This window comes from Mastigoproctus giganteus, chromosome 3 (genome assembly GCF_048544385.1).
Source record: "Mastigoproctus giganteus isolate SK-2022 chromosome 3, ASM4854438v1, whole genome shotgun sequence".
In the NCBI taxonomy this organism is placed as follows: Eukaryota; Metazoa; Arthropoda; class Arachnida; order Uropygi; family Thelyphonidae; genus Mastigoproctus; species Mastigoproctus giganteus.
The window spans coordinates 114,160,808-114,186,923 of NC_143577.1; the positions used below are offsets into that span (position 1 = coordinate 114,160,808).

At 35.9% G+C, this 26,116-nt stretch overlaps 1 protein-coding gene across 1 annotated transcript in view; it reads right to left on the reverse strand.

Moving 5' to 3' along the window:
• LOC150088231 (interleukin-1 receptor-associated kinase 1-binding protein 1-like) overlaps positions 1-26,116 on the reverse strand; it is a 59,101-nt gene that overhangs the window by 27,236 nt on the left and 5,749 nt on the right. Inside the window, exon 2 of the mRNA XM_090370646.1 lies at positions 9,713-9,912. Within this exon, the coding sequence (XP_090226772.1) occupies positions 9,713-9,912 (200 nt within the window). The remainder of the gene's footprint in view (positions 1-9,712; positions 9,913-26,116) is intronic.

A 26,116-nucleotide genomic window follows, 5' to 3' on the forward strand; every position in this document is an offset into this window, starting at 1 on the left:
ACTTCAAATCTCTCTTGGCATAAGCATATCACAAACATTGCTTCCTCTGCATCTAAAAACGGGGTTTTCTCTTTTGCTCTCAATATTACTCTTCATCCAGCTATTTGCCCTTTATAAATCACAAATCTGCCCTACCATGGAATATTGTTCCCATATCTGAGTCAGTGCCCCCAAAACCTATTTAAGGCTACTAGATTCCATTCAAAAGAGGGCAGTTAGGTTAATTAATGCCATCTCTAACAAAGTCTCTCAATTCTTGGTCTCATAGACATTCTGTTTCTGCTACATGCCTTTTCTATAGATACTTACTTGGACACTGTTCTTCTGAATTGGCTTCTATAATTCTTGCTCTTTCTCTCTCTTCCAGACCAGTCTGTACACATGCTGCAACCAGTCCGCATTCTTTTACTGTCTAATTTCAAACTCACAGAACCAACTTTTCTTCTCCCTCATTTATTCCTTCAACGTTCGTTCATTTTTTTTGAACAACCTCCCTTCATATATATTTCCTGAAAATTAGCTGAAACATATACAGTGAAACTTCCCTTTAACGGACAGCCATGGTGAACGAAAATGTGTCCGTTAGAGAGAAGTGTCCGCTAACAAGAAGTCTGAGGGAGAAAAAAAAAAAAAAAAGAAAGAAAGAAAAATCGTTAAACGTTTAATGTAAAATTAAATTAAATTATATACAGATTTTCCACAATATTTTTGTAAATAATATGCATACAATTGTGCTATGCATATTATGACTTTATCTTAAGAAAAATACATACAGTAATCACTTATTTTCTTCTGCACCTTCTTCCGGCTGATAATTTTGTTTTCAACATTTGTTTGGAGGGAAGAAACCATCGAAAGTCCTTCAGTATCTTCTTCAGCGGCGAAAAACATTTTTAAACGATTGCTTTGTATCAGCGCTTCTTCTATTTTCATCGGTGGTTCGTCGTTAATATGTTCTTCGACAGAATGACCTCCTTCCATTTCTTCATCCTCATGAGGAACTTCTTGAAAAATATCGATGATAATGTCGTTGATATATATAGCACCATCTTCTGTAGTGAGGTTCGAGTCTATACCTTTGTAGCCTGGGTCACTTTGTAGCTGAAGTATCATACATTATCAATAGGTGTTGAAGTTCTTCTTCTTCTTGGTGCTCCACATTGCTGTTCACAACTTCAATTTTTGCATTTGAGAAGCCAGACTTTACAAAACAGTTCGTGACAGTTTGTTTTCTAATTGCGTTTACTGAAGAGGAAATCCACTGAATCGCATCTAAGATGCTGATTTTCTTTGCAAGGTCACTCGCACATGTTACATCGTTCATGTTTGCAATGAGATGTCTTAAAACATGTTTTCTGTAGTGAAGTTTAAAATTTTTTATTATCCCTTGATCCAAGGGCTGACACTCTGGAGATGTGTTTGGTGGCAGAAAAACGATTTGAATGTTGGACAATTCAATGTGCGGGTGAGATGCAGCATTATCCACGAAAAGAATAATTTTTCTGTTTTGACGAATCATGTTTTGGTTAAAGTGACTTATCCATTCGCTCATGATATCTCGTGTCATCCACGCTTTTTTATTAGACTTCCAGTCAACATTCAAAAGATTCAACTTTATGCCCTTGAAACAACGAGGATTTTGTGGTTTTCCTATAACAAGTGGTTGTTCCAAGTTTCCCAGCATATTTGTACACAATAGTACAGTCAAGCGTTCCTTAGAAATTTTTCCGCCTTGGCACTTTTCGTTTTTTAGACTCATTGTTTTTTCAGGAAGAGCTTTAAAAACCAACTCTGTTTGGTCACAGTTGTAAATATCCCTCGCTTCAAAATCACGACATAAATCTTCCAATTTGATGGTCCACTCTGTTACAACCCCAGTATCAACAGATCCACCTTCACCACTTACAGTTTTCCAAGAAATTTTATGCCGAGTTTTGAACTTGTCTAGCCATCCCACAGAAGCTTTGAACTCATTTACTCCCATAGATTTCGCAACCTCCAAAGCCTCCAAAAACTAATAATAGGCCCATTAATGGGAATTTTTTTAGCATGTTCGCGACAAAACCACTCATACGTAACATTGTCAATTTTAAGTCCAACAGTTTTCGGAAATGATTTTTGAACCTGATCATTTCCGTGTTGCCAAAATTGTTTGAGCAGTTCATTTTTTTTCTTTAGGATGTCGCTTACCTGCGTCTTCCAGATTTTGAATTTTGCAGCGAGATTGCAAACACTATTTTTTTGACGATCATACGCATTAATGAGTTCGACTTTATCTTTTAAAGTTAAATGTTTACGAGAAGACATTGTGCACTTCATACGACACCGAACAAAACTGAAAACTGAAACTGAAAAGACGAAAGGCCAACAAAATCCCCCCCCCCCATGCACACACTGAATTCATCAGAAGTTTTACACATACCTTAAAATTCTTGAAAAAGGGTTTAGAACCGAGACGTAAACCTTGATAAAATTCAGAAAATCGTAAGTAGAAAATAAGCACACAATTGAGGCGATACGTGGAAGAAAAGTTCCTAGAAAAAGGACCGTGAGCTCTCCCGCAGTCCGTTGTGGGGAGATCAAATTAAGTGCTAATCTAAACAAAACAGTGCAGATTGCCTGTCTGCGTCCGTTACAGAGAATGTCCGCTAGACAGAAGCTGCAAACACGATAAAACCAATAGAGTTGGGGAATTTGAAAATGTCCATTGTAGAGAGATGTCCGTTAACGAGAGGTGTCCGTTAGGAGAAGTTTCACTGTATTCATTTCTGTGCAATTGGAAGAATGAATGATTAATATGGCGAATGCCCAAAAACAAAATGTTTTTGATCCATCCATTAGGGGACTATACGTGATCATAATCAGGTGTAGTCCCCTGATTAAATTCCTGAACCTTTTCTTTCCCTTAGTTATCATCATCTCACCTTCAGTTTGATGCTCACTATTTTTCTTTGCTTATTAATCATATATTTTTGCTTTCCCTTTCAGCTTCTCTAAGTTTAATTGGCTTATTGATTCAGCCTTTAATTTCAGATAAATTTTTTTTTTTTAGATTCTTAAAATTCTCTCTCTTTTCATTTCTATTTCTTTTCTTTTTCTTACTTTTCTTCTTCTTCAATTAGCCTCTGCACCTTGTGTTTAATACTGTTCCATCTGTATGTATTTTTCTATTAATTCATTCTGATTTCACCTATATATACAGGGTGATTCACTACCAGTGCGGCAAACTTACAGGAGGTGTAGGAGGCACAAAGACGAATCGGAATCACATAGCATTGCAGGGTTCGAAATGTCTTGGTCATGCGGTAGAGGATGTTGAACGGGAGGTCGCGTGAACAGTGATCCCGCTGGAAGTCAGCATTTGCGAACCGGTTCCTGAGGCAGTAGGATGGACGAGTATTCAAACGTTGTTGAACTGGCCGACATGCACCTTGCGTATGGAGCTGCGGACTGTAATGGGCACGCCGCTCTGCGCTTGTACCAGGAACGTTTCCCCGCACAGGCGTGCTCCTCATCATACGATTTTCGCACAGAAGGTTACGTGAGACTGGTTGTTTTACGAGAGGTAACATGAATTGAGAGCAAATGACAATGATGCCAGACAATGAGGAGAATGTACTATGTCTTGCAGAAGGCAATCCGAGTACGAGTACTCGAGCGACAGGCCAACGATTGGGTATTTCCCAATCCACCGTATGGAGGATACTGTCAACAAACCAAATGAGTTCATACCATCTGCAACGTGTCCAATCATTGGAACCTGCGGATTATCCAATCCAGAGGACTTTTGCTACTTGGTTTCTTCAACAGAAACGGTTCGCAAATGCTGACATCCAGAGGGATCGCTGTTCACGCGACTTCCCGTTCAACGTCCTCTACCGCATGACAAAGCCATTTCGGACCCTGCAATGCTATGTGATTCCAATTCATCTTTGTGCCTCCTACACCTCCTGCAAGTTTGTTGCACTGGTAGGAAATCACCCTGTGTGTGTGTGTGTGTGTGTGTGTGTGTATGTATGTATATATATATAAAGCATCCATAATATTACTGAGTTTAGGTTGTAAAGATGTAAAATTATAGTTAAAGTGTAATATATAGAACACCCAATTAATGCCATCAAACGATCGAACATTACATCGGACGTTATGTATATACTAAATAGATACGTTATAGTGTAAAGTTAATATCTTTAAAGTTTGAAAATCCATATAGCCATAGTCCTGCCATATCTCCAGTATACATGAAAACCAAAATATAAATCATATTAAGTAAATTAATAAAATAATAAAATAATAAGCCCAACACAGGAAAATTATTTTGCAAGGAACTTTGTCGAGGGCTAAACCCTTACAAAATAACCAACCCATGCTAGACTGAGCCATCGGTTTCTGTTATCATCTGCCTGTATACTAAAGCCAAAATAATATAATAGTGGAAATGTGGAATAATTTAGTATAACATTAACGTAAGATTTGAGACAAATGTAAGTCTAGAATGCCAAAACAACAAGTGTCGTACCGTAATACATAACAACAATTTATAAATGATACAGGCTGGATGATATTTAGCCCGACCGATCGCTACCACATTATAAGCACAACTGAGTAATTATTAAAATTTTTGCTGAACACAATTTAGCATAAAATTTGGCAGAAAATAGCTAATAAAGCTAACCGAAGGAGAACGGAAAAATGTATAGTAGAGCAATAGTACCTCACTCCCCCTCGAATTACTCTAATAGTTCGCGAGGTATGAAAAATAAGGCAAGAGGAAAGCTAAAAGCAAAAAGAAAGAAAAGGTCAATTTATCGATAGTACATCGGATATTAACCGGGAGCGTAACTTCCCGACCCTAAAAGTAGGGATCCTGGTTAGGTAGTAAAGGCCTGTAAAAATATATCAATCGAATAAAAAGAAAAAGAAGAAAAAGAAAAAGGAAAAAACGGAATGGCTAATTCCTAATAAAGTTTACTTTAAGTATGACATAAATAATGTCAGATAAAGTCAAATTGTCAGTAATGCTAAGAGAACGAAAGACGGAACCTGTCAGATAAGGTCGAATTGTCAGTAATGCTTAGAGAACAAAAGAGGGGACATGGTAAAAACCCCGTAAGGAATCTACCAAGCATACTTTACCGTAGCCCAAGGCGGGAAAAACAAAACGCCTGCAGCAACCTCACTAGACTTATATAACTACAAAGCGTCATGCGCCACCTAAGATTTGTCAAGAATTAGCCGGTGTTTTTTGGATGAACAAAAGCATAATAGCGCCCTCTATAATAGAGAAAACAAAACCAATAATACTCAGATGTAGAAGAGAAATCCTAGTATAATATAGAATTCATTCCTACTGTAAAGAACCCATATAGGTACCACTTTTCTAAGGCGTAAGCTATATATAGCGAGTTCAAAACAGCAGTCCCTAGTATGTACATGTATATACAAAGGCTAATTAGTACACCACTCGCTATATCTATACCCTATATTAAAAAACAATAATGATTACATTAAGACCACGGCAATATCCAAAATGTATATAACAGTTTAATAAACTGCCTGCCTAATATTTTCGATAATTTCCAACTGGTTTAAATTATCGTGGTACTTTTTTAGTGCTATGGATAAAGCAGTACTCATATGTTTCAAAATGAAATTATATGGGAAACCGTTATCCAATAATTTATGCTTAAGATCGATAAGCGCATATATAACATCACTTTTATTATTACAAATATATACTATTCTGATAGTTTGTGTCACTATAATGTTTTTAAGTATACGTACCGAGATATTAGTACCCCAACGGGTTAAGTCTATAGTTTTGAAATTGAATTCTTTGCGTTTGTCAAATAGCTAGGTAGATAGTGTATTATTATTAATCTGAATATCTATGTCCAGATATGCTACTTTAAAAGGGTCACCGTTGTTAGTGACTTCTAGAACCAACTCCTGCGGGTAGTGTTTAACCGCTTCTGTAAGAAAGCTAGTATTGTTGAACACAATTAGGTCATCAATATATCTGAACATATGGATATCTTTAACAAAGTTGTTTTCAAAATGATGCAGATATAAGTTGGCGATGAGACACGAGCTACTCGCCCCCATGGCAATGCCAGCATGCTGTATGAAAATATTACTACCATTATAAATATAGCTGTTGGAAATACAAAGATTAATCAAGTTAACCCAATAATTACGTTGGCAGGGTAAAATTTGGCTATATTCTGTAAAATAATTATTTAACACCAATTTTAGACTATCATGTGGGATGCTAGTAAATAAATTTTTGAAATCATATGTATTTATATGTTTGATGCTATTCATATTGTTCTTTATAAAGGTTAAAATAGGTCTATTGTTATTAATAATTCTGGAGGAATCTATAGCCTTGAAAATCATGCTGAGCAATTCAACTAGCTTACTATGTGGGACTTTTGAGTAGCTATTTCTACAAGATGTAATAAATCTGAAACTAATAGGCGATTTGTGAAACTTGGGAATACCATACAAATACGGAAAATTAGTATTATAGTTACTAATTTTTAACCTTTTTTGTATAGCCAGTAGCTTTTTGGTAATAGTACCAAGGTTACAGTTAGATTTAGTATATGTAGCACTGCTATGTAGTTCATTGTATAATAGTGTGGCATAGAATTTTTTGCAGATGAAACTGTAATTATTAGCGGCCTTATCTATAGTTGTTATGATAAATATATCCTGTAACTCCTTTAAATGTCGTTTGATTAACTGCATATTATATCTTTTGCTATCTCTAATGGTATGATGCTTCCTATGTAAAAGCATACTAAATATATGTTGTTTAAAATCGCTATTAGTAAGAACTAGCCAATTATAGAAGGCCTCTAGTGGTAAATTAAACTTATAGGCCAATTTAAGGCAAAAATGCATAAGGTCAGAATGTATTAGTTTGGTTATAAGATTAGCATTAAGGCTAGTGTTAGGTCTGTATTTAAAACCGTAGGAAAGAACAGATCTCAATTCCTGGTGAGGAACCAGGTTAAGATTACCAGTAATTACATGCCCATGATGTAAGTCAACGAAATCATGGTATTGTGGTAAGTGGCAGTAGCAAATAGCATCCTGGTAGACATTATCTAAGTTGCAGGCTAGCTGCTTATAATTACAAGCAGTAAGCCCAAAAGGTTTATTGTAACTAAACCTAGTTACTATATTCCTATTACTGAGTGGAAAACTGCTAACATGTTTATTTAATATCTCCTTTAACGGTAAGTAGTCAAATATAATGTTACTGAATTTAATATTGATATAGATGTTATGGATAACAGGTTTATTACATAGACGATATTTAAAAATATCCCTAAGTAAGTGGTCAAGATGCTGGTTACGATGTGAATATGTCTGGTTAATTTTTTCTAAGGCTTTTAACTTGCTATGCTTGAGGCCGAATAAGATATCAAGTATGAGTTTAATATTTATAACATTTTTATCCCAAGTATCCAGCATGTCGGTAAATTTTCCTAAAGTATGCTTAGTGCGCATTTGAATGCCAGTACCAGTATTATTAAAAACTTTGTTTCTCATCTTACTACGTGGCAATTTAGGCTGGGATCTATTAGCCATATGAAAAAGTTTATAAACACAAGTATCTAAACTACCAATATTATAATTACGTCCATTAAACAAACTATTGAGACCATAAGGGTACAGGGTTTTATATTTAAGAATATTGCAGTTTTCACGTTGTAATCTAATACTGTGTCTATGTTCAATATCTAATATAGTAATAGAAATATTATCGAAACTATGTGTTTGGAAGTGCTGCAGTTCAATGTCATTTTTATTAACAAAATTATTAATATGGGATCTGTGCCCATTAATTCTAATATGTAATTCACCTCCTGTTTGTCCAATATACTTAGCCATACACGTATTACATGTAATTAGTATATATTTGTAATAATAAAAGTGATGTTATATATGCGCTTATCGATCTTAAGCATAAATTATTGGATAACGGTTTCCCATATAATTTCATTTTGAAACATATGAGTACTGCTTTATCCATAGCACTAAAAAAGTACCACGATAATTTAAACCAGTTGGAAATTATCGAAAATATTAGGCAGGCAGTTTATTAAACTGTTATATACATTTTGGATATTGCCGTGGTCTTAATGTAATCATTATTGTTTTTTAATATAGGGTATAGATATAGCGAGTGGTGTACTAATTAGCCTTTGTATATACATGTACATACTAGGGACTGCTGTTTTGAACTCGCTATATATAGCTTACGCCTTAGAAAAGTGGTACCTATATGGGTTCTTTACAGTAGGAATGAATTCTATATTATACTAGGATTTCTCTTCTACATCTGAGTATTATTGGTTTTGTTTTCTCTATTATAGAGGGCGCTATTATGCTTTTGTTCATCCAAAAAACACCGGCTAATTCTTGACAAATCTTAGGTGGCGCATGACGCTTTGTAGTTATATAAGTCTAGTGAGGTTGCTGCAGGCGTTTTGTTTTTCCCGCCTTGGGCTACGGTAAAGTATGCTTGGTAGATTCCTTACGGGGTTTTTACCATGTCCCCTCTTTTGTTCTCTAAGCATTACTGACAATTCGACCTTATCTGACAGGTTCCGTCTTTCGTTCTCTTAGCATTACTGACAATTTGACTTTATCTGACATTATTTATGTCATACTTAAAGTAAACTTTATTAGGAATTAGCCATTCCGTTTTTTCCTTTTTCTTTTTCTTCTTTTTCTTTTTATTCGATTGATATATTTTTACAGGCCTTTACTACCTAACCAGGATCCCTACTTTTAGGGTCGGGAAGTTACGCTCCCGGTTAATATCCGATGTACTATCGATAAATTGACCTTTTCTTTCTTTTTGCTTTTAGCTTTCCTCTTGCCTTATTTTTCATACCTCGCGAACTATTAGAGTAATTCGAGGGGGAGTGAGGTACTATTGCTCTACTATACATTTTTCCGTTCTCCTTCGGTTAGCTTTATTAGCTATTTTCTGCCAAATTTTATGCTAAATTGTGTTCAGCAAAAAAAAAAAAAAAAAAAAAAAAAATTTTAATAATTACTCAGTTGTGCTTATAATGTGGTAGCGATCGGTCGGGCTAAATATCATCCAGCCTGTATCATTTATAAATTGTTGTTATGTATTACGGTACGACACTTGTTGTTTTGGCATTCTAGACTTACATTTGTCTCAAATCTTACGTTAATGTTATACTAAATTATTCCACATTTCCACTATTATATTATTTTGGCTTTAGTATACAGGCAGATGATAACAGAAACCGATGGCTCAGTCTAGCATGGGTTGGTTATTTTGTAAGGGTTTAGCCCTCGACAAAGTTCCTTGCAAAATAATTTTCCTGTGTTGGGCTTATTATTTTATTATTTTATTAATTTACTTAATATGATTTATATTTTGGTTTTCATGTATACTGGAGATATGGCAGGACTATGGCTATATGGATTTTCAAACTTTAAAGATATTAACTTTACACTATAACGTATCTATTTAGTATATATATATATATATATATATATAGAGAGAGAGAGAGAGAGAGACAGACAGAAATTTGTTTATAAGGATATCCAATTCTAAAAATATCTAAAAATTATCCCACTGCAAACTGACAAGCCGATTGAAAATAAAAATTCATTTTAAAGCTGATATACAAGTGAATATATTTAAGTAAAATACCTGCAAATTTCTTGGACAGCAGCACTATGAAAAAACTGAGGTGTTGTGATCCTGACAGTATTATCAAGTTTCTGAATAAGGTAAACAGCCACTGCTTGACAATCTTCAATTTTATGAAATACAGATTCCACATCTGCTTGCATTTGATAAGCACCAGCATCTTGACGTAAAAGGGACTGAGTCATGCTTATATCTCTTTCCTAACATAGTTCACAATTAGAAAACAATTCACAATTAGAATGCAAAAATATCAAAAGATACAATGTCTCCTTTAATTTTTTTGAAATGCTAAGTTGAAAAATAGCTTCAATTAATTTTAAACAATAACTGCATAGCATTCAATGAACAAATATAAAACAACTATTCCCTGCTTGGCATCCTTAACTGGCCCAAGAAAGAGTACCAAGTGAATCCACAGAGGAGCTTTTCTGATATGAAATAATGTAAATGACTACAGGGTTATTAAATAGCAGTTCAAAAAGTTTCAGAAATTTTTTCTGCTGAATTTCAAAGAATTTTCTAATATTTAGGAGGAAAATTATTTATACAGCCAGTCTTCACCGATCATCACTTCTGTTCACCATTTCATTAATTTGTTGTTTTGTCTATGATGTACATGTCATGGTCTATGATAGTTCATATCAAGTCACATTGCTGTAAAATAAGTTTTCTTTATGTATTTATCAAGAATTTCTCACAATTTCTTATAAATTTTCATTGCAGCTTTAACCCGGCAGTGGTGGTGTCCGCATTTGTAGCAGCAAAAATGGTGGCAGGCACATAAAAGGTAACCATTATAATTTTTGGCAAACATTTTAGTTTTTTTTTTTTTTTTTTATTGTGCTTGAACAATGTGGATATTTCATTGTTCCATAATGGATTGCAATACTTATGGTATGAAACTTTTTAAAAATTAATGAAGAAAAAAATGAATTACTAAAAAAAAAAAAAAAAAAAAGGGTATTAGACAAAATAGAAGATCAGTCTTTCTTAGTCTCTTCCATTTTCCAATTTAAAAGCCCACTAAGTGTGTGAAATTTCAAATTAAACATGCACATAATTTCTGCTTATTATTACATAAATAGTATTAAAATATTTAAACTTATCAGCATTAATAGAGGCATAGCCTCATATGATACAAGAAAGCAAGCTTATATAACACAGCCAAAAAAAAAAAAAAAAAAAAAAAATTTCCCATTTCATTCACTCCAAAAGTTTGTCTAGTTCAGTCTTGAATTTATTTAAGCTGTCAAAGTAATGTACATAATGTTATTATTCATAGAAGAATAAGAGAAATTAAATTTACCTTTCTCTTATTCTTCTACAAATATTGATATCAACGTAGACTGTATTGAGCATCAAAGCTGTGTTATATACTATCAAATTTATAATGTTATTATGTACATTCAACACTGTTAGTTACTTCCTTCCATTTTCAGGCTTATTTCACATCTCATTCCTTTCACAGCATGCAAAATTTAAAATTACGTTATGCTTCTTCTTGCAGAGCAGTAGCCAATTTGGGATAATACTCAGTTTTCTTTTATTGTGTGTATGACGTGAAAACAATAATAAAGCTTTCAAAAACAACTAGCATAAGGCACTAGATGTTTGCTCACCTAATAAGAGAGGAATAACAAGTAACCTGAAACCATGTCAGCACTTGCCTGGTACCATGCCATTCTTCACACAAAATCCAAATAGATGTGAAAACAGTAGCAGGGCATCTGATGGGTTAACTCCAAAAAATTTCTATTTGAAAACCATAAGCAAATCATTTCAGAAACTATTACAGTAAACGTTTGAGTTTATTTATGAAGTCACAAAAATTTTATATTTTTAATCAGTGATTAACAGTTAATGTGGAATGTTATTTTCGAGGGCCACCTATGACGTGCCATGCCAATGCTACTTATAATTATTTAAATATTTTCAGGAATAATTTTAAAAAGACTAAAAACATCTTTTAATACACTTTTTATTAATTATTAATGAAATTAAGATAAATTTTCTAACAAAGCTAGCATATGCATGTAAAGCAAGAATTTTATGAAAGTGCAAATGAAGAAGCTTTTAATGCTAGTCACCCTGTTCACATCCATTTTGGATGTGAATAGTGTACATGATACAAATCTGAAACCACTTCCAGGTGACAGAGGATATCTTCAAGTTTTTATTCAACAACCAGAAAAGTGCACTGTGCAGTAGATGGGCAGCATAATTGTAAAACTGTAATAATCACAGCAGTATTTACCAAGCCTGAGAAAGCAGAGTGCATACTTTGGTTCAAAGAGCTGTAGTTTGCCACTGCTGTTATGTATAAATTTTGAACACAGTTTAAAAAGAAGCCACTGAGTAGAGTAGACTCGTGCAATCATCCAAGCAGGGGTGGTGGCAAACAAAAAGTCAGTGAAAAAGCAGTGAAACCAGTTCAAAGAAGTTTCACACAAAGCCCAGGTAAATCCATATGACATGCCAGTCAACAGCTTAGCATGACAAGGTCAACAGTGTGTAACACATTGCATCAACATGTGAGAATGAAATCATTTGAGTTATACCTGCAAAAGCTGCTGATCAAAGACAAAACCAAGCGGATAGAAGTTTCTTGGTAATTTTCTCTAAGATTGCACTTTTTCACCTATGCTGCTATCTACTGCACGGTGCACTTTTCTGGTTGTTGAATAAAAACTTGAAAATATCATACATCACTGAGTGGATCCAGAATTGTATCATATACCATCCTCACACAATAATAATTGTAAAGAAAGTATGTGGACACCCTGTACATTTGATATTACTTTCATAAGTGGCATGCTAATGTTATTTTTAATTTATTTATATATTTCAAGATTAATTTAAAAAAAAACTAAAACATCATTTTAATACACTTCTTATTAATTATTAATGAAATTAGTATAAATTTTTTAGCGAAGCTAACAAATGCATGTAAAGCATAACTTTGAGATGTCTTTATCGACAGCAGTGTCCAGCTTTTTGACCGAGGGACAATAATAATATTCCCAATGTTGTAACTTACCATTTTCATTCATTAATAAGAAATTGTGGTGATTTAAGTAGCTACAAAGTATGTTCCTGTATACAGATTTTGTTTGGAATGCCTGTCAAAATTTTTCCTAGGTGTAATAGTATATAGTAATAAAATTGATGCACTTTAAAACGAATAGCTGACAAAGTAAAAATGTGGAAGTACTGTGTGAATGCTTACCTATAGCATTCACACAGTACTTCCACATTTTCACTCCTTCTCTGTGTATTCACCACCCAAAGCAACACATTTCTCCCATCTTTTGTAGCATTTCCTTATGCCATTTTTGTAGGTTTCACTTTGCTCTTGAAACCATTCTTCTGTCACAAAAAATTACTTCTGCATTGCCAAAAAAATACTTTCCACACAAAAATGATTTCAGCCGTGGAAAGAGGAAGAAGTCAGAAGAAAAAGCAGGCCTTTGCTGAGCATTCTGTGTCACTTTTCCTTACTTGCCACATATAACTGGGTCAGTAAGTTACTGTAGTAATATGCAGTGATAGTGGTACTCTTCTTCATATAATCAATGAGAATAATACCCATCTCCTCCCAGAAAACTGACAGCAATACCTTCTCTGTGGATGGTGGTACTTTGGCCTTTTTGGGAGTTGGTGATGCTGGACATTTCTATTGTTTTAAAACTCTTTTTGTTTCTGGGTCAAAGTAATGTATCCATGATTCATCCATAGTCACCAGTCAGGAAAGAAAATAAGTTCAGGATTGCTGTCACACATGGTGATCAATTCAGCAGAGCAGGTCTGCCTTTTTATTTTCTGAAGACATGTGAGCAACGAGGAATTCATCATGCCGAGACCTTGTTGATATTTAAATCAGTGTGAAATATGCTCTCCACTGATCTGCAGCTTATCCCAGTCTCAGCTGTTCAATTTTGTCCACAAATTCAGCAGTGAGATATGGATGGCCACCCACTTCTTTTCAAATCATGTACATTCTACCCAGCTACACTTGAACTGTCTCCATTAATGTTTTATGTCATAATAGGGTTAGATATCACCACACAGATCTCTTCATGGATAGTTCTTGGCTGTTTGCTGTTGTTGATGGGGTTTTAAGTGCAACGACTACTTAGGCCATATTGCACTTATGAAAGCGGTTCATACTGCTTGTGTTGGTTTATGTAGAAGCAGTTAGAAATGACTGTACAGTTCTATTCATTTTAGGAAGGAGAAGAATTCTGTGAAATCTGATTTTTCACTTATGATATGGCTAAGCGACAAAGGTTCTTTTAAGCTTGCCAGAGAACTGAATGACACTAGTCGAGTATATAGAGTACATTCCAGAAGTATATGTTTAAATGTGAGTATTGTATGACAGTGATTACAGTGAGGAGGGTCATACATAGGCAAAAGGAACAGATGGGTTAAATGAGTATGGCTGATTCTGGCTCTGGCTAGAATTACTTCTTCTTGTCTCTTTGCAATAATGCTGGAAGCCCATAATTTTGGTAGGTTTAATTTGAAGCAGTTTATTATGAATTTGTGCTTGCCATTGAGGAGTCCATTGACCTTTACATATACTTTGTATATTCATTTTATAATCTGTGAACAGTACTAGGGAATTTGTTGGGGCTGAGCTGGATGGATGTTTGACAGCATCATCTGCAATTTCATTTAGTGGTATTCCAGTATGGCCTGGGATCCAGCAGAAGATAATCTTTTGCTGATGCTCTCTGAGATGGTTCAACTCTGTTCTAATGAGCTTTAATAACGGGTGAGTAGGTGGGGAATTGTTTTACATGGCTAATAAGGAAATTTGCGAGTCTGTGTATATTTGCTCTTCTGAATTGACATATGGAAAATATTTTCTAAAGCAATCTCTGTTTGCCTGCAAAAAACAGGAATTTGATAATGGATCGATATTCAACCTTATCCATGATGACACTCTCACACATTCAACTCTGTAACAAAATTATAATTCAGAGAATACACAGAAAGTCAGGGGGAGGAAACTTTTTGATAACCTCTTGTACGTCAGGGGCTTTCTGCAGTTTTCTCTCTTTCTTGTTTATTCCCCTTGACTTATGGCCGTGCTACTTTTCCTATGATAATTATTCTGAACGAGATGATCATCAGGCTAGGACAAAAACCCGTGCTCTCAGTTACCAGGGCTGTATAACATTGGGCCGCGTTGTGACTTAAGATTGGGGTGATCGCTGAGCGTTGCCCCAACCCCCGCTTTTAACCCTTTAACTGACAGAGAGAACGACATGATGTAATGCAACATTTATTATAACAAAGGAAACATGTACACAACACTTGCATTCTATGTAGTTAATTTGTATAAATGTGACCTACATGTGTCAATTCTAAATTTCAGCTTACAATAATATCAAGGGTGTGAGCAAAGTGGTGAGGATAGTACAGTTGACCCTTCATAGCATTCTGTATTCCTTCTCATAAATAAACTCCACATTCCTTACCTTTTGTCGCTCACTAGATTACTCCAGGCTGAATGTCTATAATTGTATTTTACATATTTTAGGCAAAAGGAAACACGGCACGGCTAGTTTTTATGCCTTGTTGTCTCTTAGTACTTTTCTCATAATAGAAAACTAACATTTGACCATACTTCATTATACTACCCTTTGTGGGCATTCAACTTGGAAGGAAAACTTTTGGGTACTTGTTATAGCATTATAGTCATTCCACCTATGGTTGAATTAACAAATAGTTCAAGAGAATCAGGAAGGAAGCATTGAAATGGTATCTGTTGATGTTGTTTTCGAGATTTACATTCATACAAATGAAACAGTGGCTTACTGGTTAAATCACTTGCTCCAGGACAGGTTATGAGACCTCTTTCCATCTGGTGGAAATTAGGGTGTCGTCCTCTCTGAGCCTCAATTCCTTTGCTTCAGCTCCTCGATCTTTCTTAAGGCTTCAGCTACCACAATCCGCTGGAACAACACCGACTGCGAACTTTTCCTTCGCACTGCTAAGACCCTCGACGTTCAATGCCGACGAGACATTCAACTCTGTTACCAGTCCCCCTTCGGTGCCTCTCAGAACCCTTTACATGCTAACATTATCTCGTTCTACTTCACAGAGACAAAGTCATCCAAGAATGCCCATTTTTACAGTGATGCTACCATTTGGTAATCACTGCACGAAAACATCTGGACATCCCGTCCCCCTTCGGTGCCTCTCAGAACCCTTTATATACTAACATTATCTCGTTTACTTCACAGAGACAAGGTCATCCAAGAATGCCCATTTTTACAGTGACACTACCGTTTGGTAATCATCGCACGAAAACATCTGGACATCCCATCTCTACTGTAGCGATAAAACCCTTTTTAGTGTCCCTGTGGGCGTGAAAACTGAGGCACTCTCCGTTCCTTCTGCTATGTTGGTGAGAGGCTTATGACAGAGAACTACGACAAGGAATTGCGCAATCAGTACATATACACCCTCTCCCTGGAAAATAAGTTTCTCCTCCCTTATTGTATTAAACCATGGATTTCAAATGAATAGAGTTTTATAATTTTATCCTAAAGATTCCCAAGATACGATTCTAGCTATGCAATAGATGGTTAGATCTACCTGATCGTAGAGAGACAAGAATTCTCGGTCTCACATGTAGATGTTGCAAGGAAATACAAGTTCTCCAACCTTTTTTAGTCAGTATTCTTTTTGCATGTATAACTTTTTGTTCTGCAATTCTTGAACTATTTCTTCTTCCAATACACCCTGTATGAGTCCTCTGGGGTTCTAGTTCCAGTTTGCTGTGACTCTCTTTGAAGTGTTCAGAATGGCATGAAGAGTTACTCTGATAGGAATTCCACTAAATGGCAGAAGTTTAAGCAGAGTTTCTGTACGGTTTTGTGTCACCGTCTCTACAAGGTCTCATAACTGTAGTCTTTCAACTGCTTTAGGTGGATCAGCAACATTTTTTAAACATTTCTGAATAAGAAATGGAGAAGTTTACTCATATGTTTATATCTCAAAAATTAAATTATGAAAAAATGGTGTGATCTTGTTTACTCATTTCTCTTCTCTTTTTCAGATTTGAAAAGTCATGATCGGTTTCACAGTCATATGCTAAGCCCATGGGCTCCACTGGTGGAAAGGTTTGGACATCTATTTGGTTCCTTTTAGTCCTAGGGGGATTTGGATCTTCCACCCAGGTTTGCAGATCCCATAAAGGGAAGGCAGGGGATATCCTGGTGTGACCAAGCAAAGATTAGTGATTAACCTAGAAAATAAAGGAAGGTTGTTTCCCCTTTCCTGCAGACACTTTTTGAAAGAGGGGCTACTTTCAAATAAGATTTAATGAACACTTAAAATTAAAGTAAATAGTATGATCGCTTTGAAGGATAAGAGTTAAGGCACAGGTATCAAGTCAGTCAAATTGCCTGGTACCCAGGGCCACCAAATTAGAACATGCCTTCACTAATCTCTCAATGGCATATTGTTTTTGTAGTGCACTGCATTACTATTGCACAAAGGAATAAGAATAATACAGTTTTATGATAATGTAAAATTATGTTTGGATTTCAATTCCTTAAATTTTTATGATTATAACTTATGTTATATACCAAAAAAATAGCATAGTGCAAGAAAAAAAATTGTAATGTTATTTTTGCAGGAACTGTGAAATATTCTGTAGCTAAAATCCATTTTCTGTCTAAGTTATGACACAGAATTTGTTCAAGCAACCTTTGACAGCTGCATTTTATCACATAATTAAAAGATTTAGCTTGTCATGAGTCTTTATATACACAACAGTGTGACCTTTATCATCTGCATGAAATGTCTCTCTATGGGACTGAGACTTGCTTTGGAGATGTGAAATGCAAGCTATAGATTCTAATAGTTCAATTACAACTGTAATTGTCTCTTTTATTATATCATTTTTAATTTTGTACAAAAATACATTTTACAAAGAACATGCTGTGGTTATTTCTATATGCAAAAAAAGTCAAATGCAGTTTAGAAGAATGTGACATAGTCGTAGTTAAACAATGTAAAGCACCTAATAGTGCTGGCAGGAAGCACAATTAGAAACTATGCTCAAGATACGTTACACTCTTAAAGACAACACTGATGATACTGTGAGTGTAAGCGATAAAGGGTATGAATCTGATATCAATACCAGCTGAAAAATTAAATGCTTCTTTACTTTGATTTTGACCATTAAAAAAAAAAATTAAAAATATAATTAGAAACAGGTAAGACAACAGAAATTTGAGAAAAGCATAATTAGCTCTAAAATACAATATAAGCATATGTCAGTGAATGTTAATAAGTTAAAATTATCTGAAATTAAGGAGTCTGCATATAAAAAAAATATACCATCAATGGCATCATTTAAGATTCAAAATTAAAATGTGCAGTATCTACATGCCAAAACAGATTTTGATATTCAGTATTGCACCAATTTGTAGATGGCTATTCAGCACAAGAACTGCCCGAGAATTTAGTGTTTTGAATGTTTGGTAAAACGAGCCAGAAACCTAGGAATTCAAAATATTGTCAAGAACTTTCTTCAAAAGACAAAACTAGTGCTACACTTTTATGGTGATAACAGAAACGACAAAATATTCCCTGGTAAAAAGCATTTTGTGTTAGTGAATACTGATTAGAAAAAAAAGTCCATAAGTAAAAGAGACAAACAGTGGTCACATCAACTGCAGAGAAAACAGGATAAAGTTTCAGATTTTATAGAAACGTGCAGTATCCAGAGTGGCAGGGAGACAGTAAACAATTTCATTGCAATTGTTCAAAATGTATACTTGCTCTTATGAAGGAAAATTTTAAACCAGATAATACTATATTTATAATTTTTTTTTTTTTTTTTAATTATTTTCTTGTTCAGGGATAATACTTAGACAGCTCTTCATCCTTTCAAGTATATTACCATGATAAAGTTGGTAATGTGTTTCCTGTTCCTATTTTTAAGGTTCATTTAAATCACTGTTCTGTTAGTATCCATAGACAATAAATTATGGGCCATACAAAATGGAAGCAATCTTTAAATGAACATGTGAAATATTTTAGTAATGGTATTGCTAATCAAAAAAAAAAAGTTGTAAAAGCCTAAAAAATCTTGTATGCATGATTTTGGATAATATGCAGAATATGTGGAACATAAGTAGGCAACACTGTATTACAAAATGCAATGAACTTTTATGAAGTTCTGGTGAACTTCATAAAACCAGCTAAGCAGCAGGATTATTTTGTTGATGTAAACATCCAAAGGTCTACTCAGTGGTAGTAACAGATAATTTTAATAAAATTTATAAAAATCACTAATTCAGCAAAATACTACCACTATGGCTGAAACATAGTAAACTTAGATTCAGCAAATATAATAGCAATATCTGCAGTATTTGGTTTGATATCCAGCAGAAGTATCATGATAAATGAATTAAACAACATATAATTCATTAAATGCTTTTGTATATTATTCCAATGGAAACATTAAGAGATTCTTTGAGGTAACAAATTTGTGCTTTAATAGCTGCTACATATTTACAGTATTCATGCAAAAGATAACAGATGAAAAGAAATTGCATTGCTGCACAGAACCCTTGAGCAAAAGTAATGCAGTACACTGCAATAACAATTTCAAATTAGAGATAAGTGACAACATATTCTGAATTTGGCATACACAAAGTTTCAAGTGATTTCCATTTATCCCCTTGGAATTTTACAATTAAAGTATTTTTTCTGGAGTTCAAAAATCAAGTTAAATTTAAACCTGGCGAGATTTAAATTTAAATCTAGCAAGACATATATTAATCTAGTGTTTTAGCATTAGTTATGATGTTTCACTGGTACACAGCAGTCTTGTAAGGGATTACAATGCAACTTATACTTCACAATCCAAATGATTAATTAGCAGTCTGATTTCAGATATACATATATATACACATATATATCATGTCAGCAATAAATCCTAGAGGAATTTCAACTTGAAATTTAAAATCCCAATGAAAAGAGGAATCAACAATTCATTTTCAGCAAAATGCATTTAACTGGTATAGAGATAAAGCAGCTGAAATAGCTCTTTTGGCATATTCAGCATATGGTTTAAAACTAGAAGTTGACTTCAGGTAGTCATTACTTTTTTTAAAGTAATGGAGAATCTATTAACTGCCAATCCTTAAACTATCTAGAAAGCTTCCATCTAATCAATGATTGCCAGTATGGTTTCTGTCAGTGTTGATCCACTGTTGCTTGATATACTGGCTTATGTTACCCATCTCAGGACAAATTCAATGGAAAGGTAGTGAAACCCAAGCAGTTATTCTTAACATTTTAAAGGCTTTTTGATTGTGCTTGGCATAAAGGTCTAATAAATAAGATTCCACCTTATGGAGTGCTAACTATTTTTTGTAACTGGATATCCATTCATTTCCCATTTCTTTCTCTCTCTCTCTCTCTCTCTGACTGCTCACTATGTTGAGGGTAGACTGTCTTCTAACTTCTCCACTAATGCTGGTGTTCCCCAAAGTTCATTTCCTTCTCCTACTCTTTTCCTCTTGTATATTAATAACCTTCTTCCATTGACTGGAAATCCAATCCATAATTTGCTCATGATACCACATTGCTTCCACCTTCCAGTCTGAGAAACCTTGCCCCACAAACAGCCTTCAGCCTCTCAAATATCCACTATCAATTCCTTATATACTGATCTCCAACGGGACAAAGATAACTTAGTTAATTTCAATCCTTCCAAAACTCAGTCCTGTCATATCTTGCAAAAAGGATTCTTCTTTCCTATGATTAACTTCAACGAGACTCAGATTTCTAGACAAGATCACATATCTCTATTAAGGTTTACCCTGACATCTAATCTCTCTCTCTCTCTCTCTCTCTCTCTTGGCATAAGCATATCACAAATATTGCTTCTTCTGCATCTAAAGAAATGGGGTTTTTCTTTTGCTCTTGACATTACTTTTTTTCTAAACAGCTACTCACTCTGTACAAATCTCAAATCCGTCCTACCATGGATTACTGTTCCCACATCTGGGGCAGTGACCCCATAAGCTGACTCGGGCTTCTAGATTTAATTCAGAAGAGGACAGTTAAGTCAATTAATGACCCATCTCTTACAAAGTCTCTCTACTCTGTCTCATACACAATTTGTTTCTGCTGTGTGCCTTTTCTATATATATTCCATGGGCACTGTTCTTCTGAACTGGCTTCTTTAATTCCCACTCACTCTCTCTTCCAAACATGCCGCAGCCAGTCAACGTCCATATACTATCCAACTTCAAACTTGCAGGACCTACTTTTCTTCATCTTCGTTTATTCTTTCAACTTCTGTTTTCTCGAACCTCCCTTCACACATATTTCCTAAAAATTACAATCTACAGAAATTCAAGCCTAATGAAACAAGCATCTTTTTCATCTTCTGAATCATCAATCAACCCATGCACGGTATTAAGTATCGTAGGTTCTCATGCCTTTTGTGTTTGAGGTTTTCATAAAATAAAATAAATAAATAACCTTTTGGAGACGTCATTTGCTGGAAAGTAGTGCATCATACAAAAAACTTGCTGCTAACTCCATATGATTTAATAATTATTTTGCAATTATTAATTATTGAAAGTATTGCTTAATATTATAATATGACCATAATTACTTAAATTGTTATTATTTATTTCTCCGGATATACAGAATGGTATATCTTTTTATACCATTTAATAATACCATTTTAAAAGTGGAGGCTGTCTTGTCCTTGGATTCGAATGGGAAAAAGTGATAACCTTACTACATAAAGTGATAACCTTGCGGTACAAGTAAACACATGGGTTGTGTTAGGGTAGCTAAGAATAGAAACAGGTGCAGGTATACTTGCGTGTACACCAATGCTAGGAGTTTAGTAAATAAATTTGATGAATTTGAGGTATTGCTCAAAACATCAAAGGCAGATATTGTTGGGATATCAGAGACGTGGTGTCACACAGATATAAGGGATGCAGAACTGCAATTTGGGGAGTACAACGTCTACAGAAAGGATAGACAGGATAGGAAGGGGGGAGGGGTTATGCTATTAGTTAAGAAACACATAAAAACCAAGGAAGTGAAGCCAGTCGACATCGCTGGACAGTGCAGTGTTGAGTCAGTTTGGTGTGACATAAGCATTGGGAGATCAAAATTGAGAGTAGGAGTGTGCTATAGGCCTAACGACTCTGATGAGTATAATAAGGAACTGTACAGGGAAATAGAGTGGGCCAGTAAATCAGAGAGTCTTATAATGGGAGATTTTAATTTCCCAGATATTGACTGGAATTTGGGGGCTGGTTACTCACACACTAGCAGGGCTTTTGTGGATTTATTGGATGATTGTTTTCTACATCAGCATGTTCGGGAGGCAACTAGAGGGAGTAATACTCTTGATTTGATTATCAGCAGTGATTCTTCATGCATTAAGAATCTGCAGATAAATGAACCACTAGGTGGCAGTGATCACAGTGTGCTGAAGTGGGATTTACTCAAAGAGGTAACTACCATTAGGGGTAAAGGGAAGGGTTATTGCTTCCGTAAAGGCGACTACGATGGACTGAGACAGTATTTAAATTCTATACAGTGGGACCAACTGATGATGTTACCAACAGCAAATTCAAAATGGGAAGCATTCAAAGAACTTATCTTGGAAGCTACTAGGCTTTACATACCAACTAAGAAATATTGTTCAAGGTTTAGGCCTAAGTGGATGTCAGATGAACTAATGAGGCATATGGCAGAGAAGAAAAATGCATGGGATACTTACAAATTAACACATGACACAGAAGCCTATGATAGATACAAGTTGATATGCAACCAAGTTACAAAGGAGGTTAGGCAGGCGAAGGCAGATTACGAGAAATCCTTGGCAAGGGATGCAAAGAAAAACAGCAAAGAGTTCTTTACTTATGTAGGCTCTAGAAGGAAGGGGATGAATCAGATTGGTCCACTTGATATTGATGGGTCAACTGTTGATGATCCTGCTCAGGTAGCTAACAAACTAAATGAATATTTTGCATCGACATTCACACATGAGGAGTTATTCAGCAAGGGGAATGCCAGAGGTGTATTCAACTCTAGCAGTAAGCTACAGAATCTTGAAATAACTGGGAGTAAAGTGGAGGAGAAACTGTTGAAGATAAACACAAGAAAGGCACCCGGGGTGGATGGGATCTATCCAGTTATATTAAAGGAGGCAGCAAAGGAAGTAAGCAAACCCTTAGCCATAGTTATGAGAGCTTCCTTGGACTCAGGGGAGGTACCCATGGACTGGAAATGTGCAAATGTGACCCCAATTCACAAAGGAGGATCAAAGGCTGAAACAAGTAATTATAGACCTGTGAGCTTAACTTCTGTTCCAGGAAAATTAATGGAGGCACTGGTTAAAGAAGCACTGCAGGATCATTTAGACAAGACTTCAGTTATAGCTCAGACACAGCATGGTTTTGTTAAGGGGAAGTCTTGCCTGACCAACTTGATTGGATACTATGATGCAGTCACAAAAGAGCTGGATGCAGGGAATAACTTTGATATTATATACTTGGATCTTAGAAAGGCTTTTGATACTGTTGCACATGGAAGACTGCTACACAAATTGGAGCAGTGTGACATTGGAGGCAAATTGCTGCTATGGATAAAGGGGTGGTTGAGGGGGAGAAGACAGAGAGTGGTAATCAATGGACACTGCTCATCGTGGACTGATGTTATTAGTGGAGTCCCTTGGGGCTCAGTGTTGGGTCCATTGTTGTTTTCTGTATTTATAAATGATATTGATGATGGTATATCAAGCTTAATGTCCAAGTTTGCAGATGATACAAAGGTTGGCAGGGTTGTCAAGGACACTACTGACACTATGCTGCTGCAACAGGATCTGGAATGGTTGAGCAGATGGGCTGAGAGGTGGCAAATGAAGTTTAACATTGACAAATGTAAAGTACTACACATGGGAAACAGCAACCCCAGAGCAACATATCAACTCTGTGGTACTACACTGACAGTGGTAGAGAATGAAAGGGACTTGGGGGTGATTGTGCAGGCAGATATGAAGTTCTCTGAGCAGTGCAGACGAGCTGCAAGAGTAGCTCATGGAGTATTGTCAATGATATACAGGAATTTTTCCAGCAGGGATAAGGAGGTGATTATTCCATTGTATAAGGCAATGGTCAGGTCACACCTAGAGTACTGTATACAGGTCTGGAGGCCTCATTTCAAGAAGGATGTAGAGCTGCTGGAACGAGTACAGAGAAGGGCAACAAGATTAGTGAATGGAACAAAGGGGTGCTCTTACGAAGAAAGGCTTAAGTTTTGCAAATTACAGTGTCTGGAGACTAGGCACCAGCGAGGTGATCTGATAGAGGTGTATAAAGCCTTGAATGGTTTAAGCATGCTCAATGCTGATGGGATTCTTCCTCTAGCTCAGAAAAATCACCTGAGAGGGCATAAATTCAAATTGAGGAAAGACAGATGTAGGATAGACATGCGGAAATTTGCCTTTAGCCAGCGGGTGGTTGGTTGGTGGAACAGACTGCCATCCCATGTGGTGGAGGTTGATAGCCTAAATAAGTTTAAGGCTCAGCTGGACAGGTATTTTGAACGAACAGAGGGGTGAAGTGGAAGTGGGTTTTTTTTTTTTTTTTTTTTTTGGCTGATGCTGCATAAGCTTGCTTTCTTGCATCAAATGCCTCTACTAATGCTAAAATGCTAATAAGTGCACATATCAAAGGTAGTATAGTTTCTGCTTGGACGTGTTCTTTTGTTCATAACTTTTTTTCAGTTTACAATTGATCACATGTTGTGCTATTCATTTCTGCCTTCTCACTGTAAAGAGCTCTCTTTATAATGGAAAATAAAGTGCAACGATTATCCAAATGAAATAAAAAAAACAGCAGTGCCTATAAGAGGTGCGCAAAGGTGTGTGAGGAAACTTCAAACAGGGAAAATGAAAAACAAAAAGATGTGGCTACATACAGTATAATAAAAAGAAGCCTTTCATTTGGTGTTTTCTTTTCTTTCTTTTTTTTTATGAAAACCCCAAACACGAGAGGTATTAGACCCTATAGTACTTAGAACCGTGCTTAGGTTGGAGGTTGAGAAGACGAGAGAAGATATTTGTTGATGTCAGACTTGAACTTCTACAGACTGTAATTTTCAGGAAAGACATATGAAGGAAGGTTGTTCTAGAAAAAGGCAGTTGAATGAATAAATGAGGAAGATGAAAAGTTGGTTCTATGAGTTTGAAGTTGGACAGTAAATGAATGTTGGCTGGTGGCGGTAAGTGTTTGGACTGTTTTGAAAGAGAGAGCGGGAATTAATGGAAGTATCCCATGGAAGAATCTGTATAAAAGGCATGCAGCAGAAACAGTACATCTATCAGATGGCGAGTGGAGAGACTCTGTTAGAGACGAGTCATTAATTAACTTAACTACCCTCTTCTGAATGGAATCTAGAAGCCTGAGAGAGGTTTTGGGGGCACTGCCCCAGATGTGGGAACAATATTCCACGGTAGGGCGGATTTGAGATTTGTACAGAGTGAACAGCCGTTTGGTAGAAAAGTAATGCCGAGAGCGAAAGAGAAAACCAAGTTTTTTAGATGCAGAGGAAGCAATATTTGTACTGTTTCTGCTGCATGCAGAAACAGTACAAATTTTCTACAGATACTTCCATGGGATACTTCCATTAATTCCCACTCTCTCTTTCAAATGTGCTTGTGCCAAGAGAGATTAGACTTCATGGTAATCCCCAAAAGAGATATATCAACTTGCCTAGAAATCAGAGTGTCACCAAAGATAAGCATAGGAGCAGAAGAATCCTTTTTGCGAGATATATGACAAGACTAAGTTTTAGAAGGATTGAAATCAACTAAGTTGTCTTTGCCCCACTGGAGAATTACCTGAAGATCGGCATTTAAAGAATCTGTAGTGGATATTTGAGAAGTTGAAGTTGAATGAGCAGGGCAAGTTTTTCTCAAAATGGAAAGTGGAATGCAATGTGCTATCATCGGCAAAACTATGGATAGGATTTCCAGTCAATGGAAGGTCATTAATACACAGGAGGAAAAGAGTGGGTGAAAGAACTGATTTTTTTTTTTTTTGATTTGGTAGTTATTGGCGCATCGGCTTCTGTGGCCATATTGCACCTCCCAAGGTTTTTGCAGTACTTTGATCCAAGCCCGAGGCGGGAATCGAACCCGCGACCTTTGGGTTGCCGGGCAGGTACTTTACCCACTCGGCTAGCCCGGTCAGCGGTGAAAGAACTGAAAAAGGCCTCCGTAGCCGAGTGGGCAGGAGCGGGAGTGCAGTAGCACACGCTCTTTGAGTAGACCGGGGTTCAAGCCCCAGCCTGCTGAATACGGTCGATCTGCCAACCCGCACTGGACCAGCG